The sequence below is a fragment of the Lissotriton helveticus genome, chromosome 5_1 (assembly GCF_964261635.1).
Source record: "Lissotriton helveticus chromosome 5_1, aLisHel1.1, whole genome shotgun sequence".
NCBI classification, from domain to species: domain Eukaryota; kingdom Metazoa; phylum Chordata; class Amphibia; order Caudata; family Salamandridae; genus Lissotriton; species Lissotriton helveticus.
The window spans coordinates 1,974,336,668-1,974,349,719 of NC_136065.1; the positions used below are offsets into that span (position 1 = coordinate 1,974,336,668).

Sequence of the window (13,052 nt, forward strand, 5' to 3'; positions counted from 1 at the left end):
CAAGACAACCATCACACTCACATACCTACCCACAGGCCCGCACTCCAGCTTCTGCCACACCATTGCAGACTTCCTGGGCTTAGACTCAAAGGACTATATCTTCCTCGGCGACCAAAATTTCCATATCGACGACCCCAGTGACAAAAACACTGAACACCTCCTCAATAGTATGAGCAGCTTCAGATTCACCCAGATTGTCCATGACCCAACACACATCGCAAGGCACACACTTGATAACATTTTCTGATCCAGCAACCGCGTCAAATATAGCCATGTCACAGAATTCACATTGTTCACTTCAGTATCTTCATCCCCCACACCACAACCCCAAGAGGACCAATGCCCCCCACCAGAGGTTGAACAAACTCACAGAGACCAGAGAAAATCCTTCAAAAAGGCCTGCTGGTACACCCAAGAACTCAGAACAGCGAAGCGAGACAGCAAACAATTAAAGAGGAGCTGGCACACCAGCAGGGACACCTCCAACAGGGCAGCCTTCAAGACCTACCTCAACCTCTACCACCGCCTGCTGAGGGCAACAAAGAAGACAGCGCTTGCTGCACGCATTGAAATCAGCGCCAACAACACCAAGAAACTTTTCAGCATCGTTAAGGAATTCTCCGACCTGCTTCCAGTGAAAACAACATCACAACCTTGCAGGAGCTGTGCGACAACCTCGCCCACTTCTCCCAGACAGGATCACAACCATATACAGTAACTTTGAACCCCAACCCACACCTACGGACTCCCTAGACAGATATGCCACCACCATAACCAATACGAACCACACACTGACCACTTGGGATACTCTCTCCACCCAGGACATCACCTCCACAATGAAATCCATCCCACAGACCCATGCCCGCACCACATCTTCAACCTCAGAAAGCAAAGGATCGGCCAGAAACTCACCACCCTATTCAATACCTTTATCAGCACCGCATGCCGGGAAAACACACAATAGTCAGACCACTACTCAAAAAACCCTCCGCCGACCCCAGCAAACTCAAAAACTACCTGCCAATCTCCCTGCTCCCATTCCCAGCGAAAGTACTGGAAAAAATCATCAATAATCAACCCATGACACACCTGGAGAGGAACCAGCTACTCAATGCCTCCCAATCTGGCTTCCACAGCAATGATAGCACCGAAACCACCCTGATCACAGTCACCAACGACGTACGAACGAACCCTCTTCGACTGAGGAGAAACAGCAGGTTTCATCTCCCTTAACCTCTTAGCAGCCCACGACACCTTATTCCACTACACACAGATAGAAAGACTCCACCACATCAATATCCAAGAGGACGTGGTCAGGTGGATTACCTCCTTCCTCACTGGAAGAACCCAGAGGATCCACCTCCCACCTTTCACCTCTGAACTCAAGATCTCCTGCGGTGTCCCCCAGGGCTAATCCCTCAGCCGCACGCTCTTCAACGCATAAATGACTCCGCTGGCCAACGTTTTTAGATCCCATGGTCTTCACATAATTTCATACGGCGACAACACCCAACTCATCCTCTCACTTACTGACGACCCCACCACCACCATAACCAACTTCCACAGATTCATGACAAACGTCGCTGACTGAATGAAGAAGAACTACCTGCAGCTGAACATAGTCAAGACGGAGGTACTGATCTTTGGCAACAGCAGCAATACATTGAACGACTCCTGGTGGCCATCAGACCTAGGACCCGTACCCACTCCCTCTAACAACGCCAGAAACCTCAGAATCACCATTGATTACAAGTTCACTATGAAATCAAAGATCAACGCCGTCTCCTCCGCCTGCTTCCTCACTCTGTGCATGCTATGTAAGATCTTCAAGTGACTACCCCTACACATGAGAAGCACTGTGACACAAGCCCTCATCACCAGCTGACTGGACTACGGCAATGCCCTCTATGTAGGAATCGCTGTACACCTCTTACAGAGCTTCAGACCATGCAGAATGCCGAACCCACATCACACTCCACCTCAGGAAACTCCGCTGACTCCCCGTACAGAAGAGATGCCAATTCAATCTGCTGATCAATGCACACAAGGCTCTATTCAACCAAGGACCTGCCTACATTAACAACCGCCTAACTTCCACCAACCGTCGAGAAGACTACGCTCCTACTCCCTTTGACTTGCCCATACCCCCCACATCTACCGAAGCAGAAGTGGAGGATGTTCCTTCTCCCACATCGCAGCAAAGACCTGGAACAGCCTCCCCACCCACCTCCAGGCCATCATCTTACTTCCGGAATTCCAAATGGCCCTCAAGACCTGGCTGTCTGATAAGCCTCCTGGACCTGCAAGCGCCTGTATACCCTATCGGGTGATTAGCCATTCTTTATAAACCCTGATTGATTGATTGATTGACTATCGAGATGGAAATTAATTGGCAACAAGAATAGAGGGGATTAGAGAAAGAAATTTAGGAGAATAGCAAAAAGAGACTGAGGGAAACAGAGAGAAAAAAAAAGGAGGAAGAGAGGCAGGAGAGTCGGAGGGCAGATACAGAAAGAGAACAAGGGAGATAGAAAAATGAGAAAATAGTCTGAGATGAAGAAAGAGGCGAGACATATGGAGAGGAGAAGTGGGTCAAGGAGAAATGGGACAAAAAACACAAGTGAAGAGTAGAGGTGAAAGAGCAGAGATAAAACGAGAGTGAGAGGACAGGTGAGACAAGATGGGAATGTATGGAATGTTAAGAAGGTACAACAGGATGCAGAGAGAAAAGGAACATATAATACAATAGAAAGATAGAGGAAAGGTAAAGGAGGAAGGGAGAGACAGAAGAGGAATACATATAGCAGAGGAGAAGAAAGTAAGGAACAGAAAGATGAAATGGAAAATAAGGGCACTTCAAGATTCTTTGCTCGTTTGAAGCCCATTTGTAATGATGTTGATAATATGTCTGAGATTAACATGTTATTTTGTAATAAGTGCAAGTGCTTTTGTTGGCTTAGTGAAAATGGTGATGTCGTTCATGGTAGAGTGCGATGAAAGGTTACAGTTCTATGCTCTCATTTATAGTCTGTTCTGGGGTTTGTAGATTTTTGCATTGAAGGATTTGCAGCATGTGCTACTGTAGATGAAATGCTGAATACATACAGGGAAGATCCCTCAGCGGGGCATCAATTAATGATCACTTAACATGTATGTCAACACTCAGACTTTACTCTTGTGTTTTTTCATGTTCGAGGCATATGAGCTGTAGATCATATGCTTTAGCATAGATCACCATCTAGTGTTGGGTCTGGATGTTTGCTCTTTGTTTTTGTTTGAAGAAGTCTTTGCAGTCACAAGGTAGGTGACTCATTTCGGTGATAGTGCGCATGGGCATCGACTCCATCCCCAGATTGATTTTTCTGCCATCGGGTTCAGATGTGTATCGTCGCACTCCGTTTCGGTATCATTCTCGAATCCCTTTGACGTGCAATCCTCTACTCTTGACGGTATTGTCTTTCGATCGTGGTTTCCCATTCGACGCGTATCCTTTAAACTGAGAAAACCTCCATTTAAGCTATGTCCCGGGTGTCGTACTAAATTTCCACGCACCGACTTGCACTAGGTTTGCAACCTCTGCTTATCCCAGTAACACAACAAAAAGGACTGTGAAGCTTGTCGATCCTTCCGGTCAAAAAAGACCATTCATGATCGTCGGGCTCGACGCCATGAGGTGCAACGTGGGAACGTCTCCATACCGGACATCTTCGGCGAAGATTCAGATTTCTATTGTCCAGTTGTAGAAGACCAAGAACTGGTCTCAATTTCCGAAGCCGACTTCAACATGGAAGAAGAACTGAACATCACTCTGAGTCAACTTACAGCGAGTACAAATCCCGCTGTGTCCACTCAACCAAAATCTAAGGCACTGGTATCACCTTCGCCCTCGAGGCTCTGGTGGGCACCGAGTAAAAGTTTCAGATGCGTCGCCCTCCAGCCCTGATATGAAACACAAACACAAGCCTTCTGGCTCAGGCTCGATACAGCCCCATTCCGGTGCCGAACCCACACCTTCGGCACCGAAACATAAGACAAAGCTCTTGCCAGTTTCCATGCCGATGCGCCGCCCTCCAGCCCGGCTATGAAACACAAACACAAGTGTTCTGGCTCCGGCTCGAGACAGCCCCATTCCGGTGCCGAACCCACACCTTCGGCACCGAAACATAGGACGAAGCTCTTGCCAGTTTCCATGCTGCCTGCACTGAAGACACCTTCCACACCGAAGGCCTCGGAGCTGAAATCCTCTAAATCTAAAGATTCTGAGCCAAAATCCTCCAAACCTAAAGCTTCGAAGCCGAAATCGTCTAAACCGAAAGCTTCGGAGCCAAAATCCTCGACACCTGAAGGCCCGGAGCCGAGATCCTTCGCACTAAAAAGTTCGGAGCCAAAACCTTCCACTCCAAAAGCTTCAGAGCCCAAATCGGTTAAAACCAAGCACTTGGATTCAAAACATTTGATGCCCAAAGACTCTCAGCCCAAATCTTCGACGCCAAAAACAACTCCTAAAGAAAAAGATACTCCATCCAAAGAGCCTTAGCCAGTAGACCCACCTTTAAATCCAAAACAAAAGAAAGTAACTATTGACCCTAAAACTGGACACCTCCTGGCCATTCTTCCTACAAAATGGAAGCTGGATCTCTCAGAGGATTACCATATACCTATGAATAAAAGACATGGGTACTAACCCTTCTCCCCCGTACATACCTCCCTCTCCTCCTCCTAACCCACATTTAATCATAACACCATCAAATTCGGATATATGTCGTTACAACGCATGCTTTTTCCACGCATGCCTTTACAACACAGGTTTTACAATGCAAGTCGTTACAACGACTTGCGTTGGGGGGCGCTGGATAGTGAATAGTTTAATTTAATATTCCAACTCCAGTCCCCGTGGATAGTAGGGAAGGTTTTGGATAGTAAATTAAACTATTCCCTATCCTACAGCGCCCCCCAGCGCAAGTCGTTGTAACGACTTGCGTTGTAAAAGTTGCGTGGTAAAGGTAGTGCACGGTAAAAGTTGCGTTGTAAACGCTGTTTACCTCAAATTCACCACCCCCTTCAATATCACCTGACACACGAAGGGGATGGGGGTGAAGAGCACAATATAACACAAGAAAAGGATATACCAGAGGACACTGATCCCTGGGAGCATTATGATAAGGAACCAGATCAAGACAATGAGCTCGACCTGTATCCCTCCAGACCCTCTCCACCTGACGACAACATTGGCTATGTTCAGCTTATCAACAGGGCTGCTCAGTATCACGGGGTGGAGCTTCATACAGACCCTTTAGAAGAGGATTTCCCTGTTGAGACACTTACGCACTCACCCAGGTCTACTAATACTTTACCAATGCTCAAGGGTATGTTAAAGCACACGGATGAGGTAATTAAAGACCCTGTTAGAGCCAGGATACTCACACCTAGAGTAGATAAAAACTACAAGCCCGTTCCTACAGACCCTATATATATAAAAGGTCAGTTGCCCTTAGACTCTCTTGTGGTATCTAACACCGCAAGAGAACTAATTCTCAAACCACAAGCAACGCCCCTCCTCCTGATAAGGAGTCTAAACTCATTGATGCATTAGGCAAAAGAGTGGCTTCGCAGGCGGCTAACAATTGGCGTATTGCCAATGCTCAGGCTCTCTTGGCACGCTGCGATAGGGCTCACTACGATGAGTTGGAAAAACTCATGCAACATTTGCCAGTTCATTATAAAATCAAAGCTAACGCCCTCATTCAAGAAGGGAAGCTCATTACTAACACCTACATCAAATGCGCACTAGATGCGGCAGACACAGCCTCTTGTGCCATCAATACTAGCATGCTATTGCGCAGACATGCTTGGCTTAGAATCTCTGGATTCAAGCAGGAGGTACAGTCGTCCATACTTAATCAGCCATTTGATAAGGAGCATCTTTTTGGGCCAGCTGTCGATACTTCCCCAGAGAAGCTGAAAAAAGACACAGAAACTACAAAGTCCATGGGGGCCTCACAATTACCTTATAGAAGATGGTCCTTTCGCCGCTCCAAAACGGTGTCCACAGAGAATACCTCCTCTTATAAGGGTAACCTCCTCCAGAGGTTATTTTCGAGGAGGCTACAGAGGAAATAATAAGAAGAGAAGAGGCAGAGGTAACTCCACCCGTACTTCCCCTCCCAGCAAACAGTGACTTCCCGCCACTACTCCCGATCATTCCACTCCTGTCGGGAGACGCCTCTCACAGTTCCTACCTGTCTGGAAGTCAATCACCTCAAACAAGTGGGTAATACAAATTATCCAACAAGGTTATTGCCTGGATCCTATCTGCACTCCCCCAACTATTCTTCCCAGAGAACGTGCAATGTCACCAGAACATCTCACCCCCTTAAAACAAAAGGTTCTCTCTCTGTTACAAAAACACATGATAGAACCAGTCCCATTAAATCATGAAGAGACCGGAGTGCACTCCCTGTATTTCCTAATTTCAAAAAAGGATGGCTCTCTCAGGCCTATACTTAACGTCAGACAGCTAAATCTCTACATTCAGTCAGACCACTTCCACATGGTCACCTTCCAACAGGTGCACCCATTGCTTCAGCAAGGCGACTTTCTATTCACCCTAGATTTAAAGGACGCCTACTTCCATATTCCCATTCACCCGGCTCACACAAAATATCGCAGATTCGTGGTGGACGGACAACATTACCAATTCAAAGTTCTCCCATTCGTGGGTAACTACAGCACCCAGAGTTTTCGCCATGTGTCTAACAGTACTCATAGCACATTTAAGAAGACAGCACATTCACGTCTTCCCTTACCTGGATGACTGGCTAATAACAGCCAGATCACAACACAGCTGCATATGCCACACTCACCAAACAGTTGAGTTGCTTCACGACTTGGGATTCACTGTAAACCTCAACAAGTCTCACCTCCAACCGTCCAACACGCAAGCGTACCTAGGAGCCACAATAGACACTTGCAAAGCTCTAGCATACCCCAACCCAGAAAGGATACGCAACGTGCAAAATCTGATATCACAATTTCAGTCTCAACACACACTACATGCCCAAGTGTTCATGCAATTGATTGGCATGAAGGCTTCTTGCATTCCAATTGCTCCTTACGCAAGACTTCAAATGCGTGCCCTACAGGAATGCTCAGCACGTCAATGGAAACCAGGCTCAAGGTCAGTTAACAGATCTAGTGTTGGTGGACGGCCGTACCCATCACTCTCTGTAGTGGTGGAATACCCAAAACCTTTCCAAGGGGCGGCCATTCGGCGACCTGAATCCACAGATAGTGCTAACAGCAGACGCATCGCTCACTGGTTGGGGTGCTCATCTTCAAAAACATACCATTCAGTGCATGTGGATCCTACAACATAAACAACTCCACATAAACTATCTGGAGCTACAAGCAATTTTTCTCCCATTAAAAGCTTTTCAACTGCATCTAGTAGGCAAAGCTGTCCTAGTTTGTACAGACAACATGACAGCAATGCACTATACACAAAAACAGGGGGGGGGGGCACTCTACAGCTTTCACAACTAGCTCAAAGCATATGGAGATGGGCCATACCTCAAAAGATATATCTCCTTGCAAACACCTCCCAGGAGTGAACAACCAGATTGCAGATCTGCTCAGTGGTCAAAGACAACAGATCCACGAATGGGAACTACATCCTCAAGTTCTCCTCCCATTCTTCCAGATGTGGGGCTACCCAGAATTAGATCTCTTCGCCACACACCTCAATGCAAAATGCCCAAGCTTCTCGTCCAGGTATTGTCACCCATTGTCCAAAGGCAATGCGCTAAGGATTAATTGGTCAGGAAAATTTGCTTACGCATTTCCACCTCTCCCGCTAATTACATTAGTGGTTCGGAAGCTCAAACAACATTCCCTGACAATGATCCTAGTTGCTCCCACATGGGCTCGACAACCATAGTTCACAACCCTGTTGGAACTATCAGTGGCTCCTCACCAAAAACTACGCCTCTCCCCCAAGCTTCTCACCCAGAACCATGGAGAGATAAGACATCCATGTCCCAATCAACTCAACCTTGCGATCTGGCACCTGAAATCATAGAGTGTGGCTACCTTAATATTCCACCAGACTGCATGATTGTCACTATAGAGGCTACACACCCTACCACAAGAGCATGCTATGCAGCAAAATGGAAATGATTTGTAATTTACTGTACAAACAATAAAATCAATACACAAGATGCTTCCATACAAAACATAATTTGCTATCTGTTACACCTTCAGCGTTCTAACCTAGCATATACATCTATACACTTACACCTTGCTGCAATAGCTGCGTACCTACAAAACAGACAACACTTGTCTTTGTTTCTAGTACCTGCTATCAAAGCCTTCTTGGAAGGACTCAAAAGAATCATTCCTCCTAGACATCCACCCTCTCCAGTGTGGAATCTTAAAATAGTCCCTACAAAACTCATGGGTCCACCCTTTGAGCCAATGCACAAATGTGAACTACAATTTCTCACCTGGAAGGTAGCCTTCCTTATAGACATCACATCTCTTAAAAGAGTAGGTGAGCTCCAGGCACTAACAATACAAGAACCATTTTTACATATTACCAAAATAAAGTGGTTCTTAGGGCTAACTCCAAATTTTTACCTAAAGTCGTTTCTGCATTTCATCTCAACCAGTCTGTTGAGTTACCTGTTTTTCTCCCTCAACCAGACTCAGTGGCAGAACGCACTCTTCACACATTGGATGTAAAAAGAGCCATACTATATTACATTAAAGTACAAAATCTTTTAGGAAAACTTAACAACTCTTCATTGCTTTTTCACCGCCGCATAAAGGCTTTCCCATATCAAAATCAGGTATTGCACAGTGAATAGTTAAATGCATCCAAATATGCTACATTAAAGCTAAGCGCACATTAACAATTCCCCCTGGGGCGCACTCTACACGCAAACTTGGGGCTTCCATGGCATTTTTAGGGAACATACCCTTATATGACATCTGCAAGGCTGCAACATAGTCTACACGGCACACATTCACAAAGCACTATTGTGTAGCTGTGTTAGTAAAACAACAAGCTAGTGTGGGCCCGGCAATTTTAACCCCTTCCATGCGTCGGACGGCGTCACAGTGGGCGTGTGCGGAGGACGTCATGGGGCCGTCTGAACCCCGCCCACTCATTAATTCTCCAGCACCGCGGCGAAATTCGCGCCGCGGTCAAGGTGTTAAGAACACTATTTCAAACCACTGCAACAGATACAGGTTAGCTACCGCTTGAGAAATAACTGCTGTATAGTCTATGCTAAAGCATATGATCTACAGCTCATATGCCTCGAACGAAAAATGCTACTTACCCAGTATGCATCTGTTTTTGGCATGTAGAGCCATTTGCGCCCACCCGCCTCCCCGGGTACCTTTGTCTGTTGCAGTATTATCTTATTTAGATACACTATACATGGACATCCCTTTACTAACTCCATCATCACCCTTACTGCAAAACAATCTGTGGATGGAGTCGGTGCCCATGCGCACTATCACCGAAAGGAGGAGTCACCTACCTCGTGACTGCAAAGACTTCTTCGAACAAAAACAAAGTGCACACATCCAGACCCAACACTAGATGGTGATCTATGCAAAGCATATGGCTCTACAGCTCTATATGCCAAGAACAGATGCATACTGGGTAAGTAGCATTTTCCTTTTTGGCACAGAAGTTAATTCATGAGGCTCATGTAGAGTGCGAAACATTTGCACGAGGGCATAATGGTTCTAAAGCAAGTAATCAGGTACCAGGGTACTCAACTGAAGAGGAGTGTTGAGTGCTTTTTGAAATAAATAGTCATTTTCCAGTTGACAAAGATGAAGAGTATGGGTATTCCAGAGAGTTGGTCCACGTTTACTGAGTGCTTAACCTCCCAGTCTAGCTCATGCAGTTTGAGGGACAGTAAGAAGCGCCAAAGAATTGGACCTAAGAGTGCTATTAGGGGAATATATAGACATTAAGTGCCAAGTGACAGACTCCTAAAATGCTGTGTAACACAAGCAAAGAACATTACATTGAATTTGCCTTAGTGCAGAGTTTGCCTGGCTTCAGAAAACCTCTAAAACATCTGCTGATTGTAGACAAGTCGGCCTTTCTGGGTCTCTTACAGCCTATTAATAGAAGAAGAAATTATGCCGACATAGACTGAACCAGAAAAATCAGATCCAGGATTGATGGCAGCATTAGCTGCAGGAAATTTCAAATGCCCAGGGATAAATGGGTGAAGTTATTTTACATTCAAACTAGTATTCACATTTGAGAGAAACAGGCAGAGGGCACTGCACCAAAGGCCAAGACATTTAACTTTTTCGGCTGGAGGGGGCGCATCTCCTAGAATGGGAGGCCACAGATAGAAAGACTGGGAGAATGCTACAGTTCAGCTGTGGGACCAATGCGTCTAAGAAAGTTAAAACTCATCTGTGGCAGAATAGCCAAAAGGTAACCTATCATTTCTTCTTGGATTTTAAAACAGGTTTTCAGAATAAGGTGGGTGTCGTCAGATTAGGCGATAATGCTGATTCCCAAAAATTCTTTATAATGTTGGAAGATGTGCCAGGAGAAATGGTAAAAAAATGGGGGAGAGCGAGTAGCCCTAAAGGACAATCGCAAAATGCTATGTATGTAGGATATGCAATAAATTTTACGAATTCTATATATTCCTTAACTGTGAACTGCAAATTGCGATTCGCAATTAAGGAATACCTCCCCATTAATTCTTATGGGCCTCGAGGCCCATAGGAATGACTGGGAAGACATTCTCAATTTGCAATTAGCGAATCGCAAATTGAGAATGCAATTTCAAGGGTGCAGAGGTGTAAAAAGGACACCCTGTTGCACCCCTGAAATAAGCATGGGTGCACATGTGGCGCACATACATGCCCTAAGGGCATGTATGTGCTTTACATTGCACTTTCAAAAATGCAAAAAAGTGCATTTTTCAAAGAAATCGCAAATTACCACCAACTTAAAGTTGGTGGTAATTTGCGATTCCTTAAGGCCAAATTGCACTTTTTTGGTGCTTCTTACATTGCATTTAAGGAATCGCAAAATTTGCGATTCCTTATTTTGCCTTAATACATACCATTTGGCAAAATTGCATTCGCAAATGCCGAAATTCAGCAAATTTCGGCGTTTGCGAATGCAAATTTGCTTGATACATATAGCCCTAGGCAATAGGCAGAAAATCTTCATATGGGTGACGACAAACCTAAGCCGCAGTGCTTTGCCATGTTCACAGAATGCACAAATCTGGAATTTCTCTGACTTAAAAAAAAAGTTTGCCCACTGCAAGTTACAACAAGCCCTGCAGTTAAACTTAATATTAAGACAGGCAAGGTAAGGTCACAGCCCTTGATAGGGATTTAGCATAGCTCTGATCAATACTCTTACATCGTTTTTTCATCTCGTGCTTTCTTGCTTTCTCTCAAGCTGGTGGAGCCGGTAAGCCCAAGTGGGGCTGTTCCAAACCAGGCACAGATGAAGATCTTAAAGGAGACGGAGCTCAAGAAAACTAAGATTCTGGGATCCGGAGCTTTTGGCACTGTCTACCAGGTAAGCTGAAACGCAGGATAAATAGAGTGAATCACAGTAGGAGGGGGGATGGATTTAAGAGATCTTCAAGCAGTAGAAGTACGTGGAGGAAAGAGACGGCTTAGCAGGGCAGATGACAGGAGGAGTGTACGTCCACCAAGAGGGTAATGAGGCAGGGAGTGAAAACACCATAGTAGTCGAACTGGTTGAAGGTAGAGGGTATCCCAGCCAGAGTTGATTGGGAGAAGATGTGTGACCCAATTAAGAATGGAGAACCCAAGCAAGAGAACGACCTGAGACACATAGCCAGGACTTCAGTGCAAACAAGATGGGAATCAAAAGAGGTGCTAAGCAGTATTGTAGTGAAGAGTAGGACACAAGACTTGCTAGGAAGGTTTTCACATGTTGTTCCTTTTTTAGGGTATTTGGATTCCTGAAGGAGAAAATGTGAAAATCTCAGTGGCCATCAAAGTGTTGCGAGAGAATACTTCTCCAAAAGCCAACAAGGAAATTTTAGATGTAAGTATCTTACTGGCAATTCGGGCTCAACTTTTTCTATTGGAGCTGGGCCAAGACTGATTTGCATACGGCTGGGTCCAAACTGAGATGGCATCACCGTTTTGTGTTTGAAATATTTTTTGTACTCGTTACCAGTGCATGCACACACAGCAGACTGAGAACTGTAAATAAGCCTGTGAAGAGTGGTAACAAGCACTGAACTGCAGATGTGGATGTAATTTTGTTCTACACTCATGACCAAGTTTGGCAGACTGGACCTCAGCTAACTATACTAAGTGAGTGGCATATTTGATGCAGATACATTGATAGGGGCTCAATTTATAGGCAAATCAAAAAATGCCTTGAAGCCACGCCCAGGGAGGCCACAGTTTAGACTTTGGCTACTTGGACCCAACCATGGCGGTTGAGGTTTTTTGTCACTGGGTTCACTGGACTCTCATGATGATGAGGGCAAGCAGTCACAGGCTAAGGAAGAAAATGTGGGGCACACAAGCTCAGAACTCCAAAATCTACCTCAGTGTCCAGCCATGTTCTTGCCTTTTTAGAAAAGACTGTACTTTTAAATCTCCCAGTAGTACTAGGTACTAAACAATTCAGTCCAGTATACAGGGCAGTTATCCTGGGTACGATTCTCCCTTGTGGCATCTACACCCACTGATTTCCCTTGTGATAATCCCTCCTGAGAGACCCTTGATGCACTGTTCCCCATAGCAATTAGGGTAGTAGCAGGAATCAAGCTCTAGGACTAATTTATAGGGCCTCACAAGCCAAATGCATGCTTGGTTCATGTGTTTCGAAAGTTCTTACCTAGTGGATAGCTAGTAAGTCACATTCTCTAATCAAGTGCAGAATTGGTGGTCTTGCCATCCTCTTGCAGGCATAGGCCTGCAGTGAGTGGAGGCACAGAAGTGGCTCAGCATGGACTGCTTCTGTCGGTACAGGGGTGAGCAGTGAGCAGGAATTGGAGACCGAC

General features: G+C 45.5%; 1 protein-coding gene across 1 annotated transcript in view; it reads left to right on the plus strand.

The window, feature by feature from the left end:
- The window catches only part of ERBB2 (erb-b2 receptor tyrosine kinase 2), a 408,618-nt gene that overhangs the window by 357,558 nt on the left and 38,008 nt on the right, over positions 1-13,052 (plus strand). The window contains exons 18-19 of the mRNA XM_078645660.1: positions 11,459-11,581; positions 11,981-12,079. Of these exons, the coding sequence (XP_078501786.1) occupies positions 11,459-11,581; positions 11,981-12,079 (222 nt within the window). The remainder of the gene's footprint in view (positions 1-11,458; positions 11,582-11,980; positions 12,080-13,052) is intronic.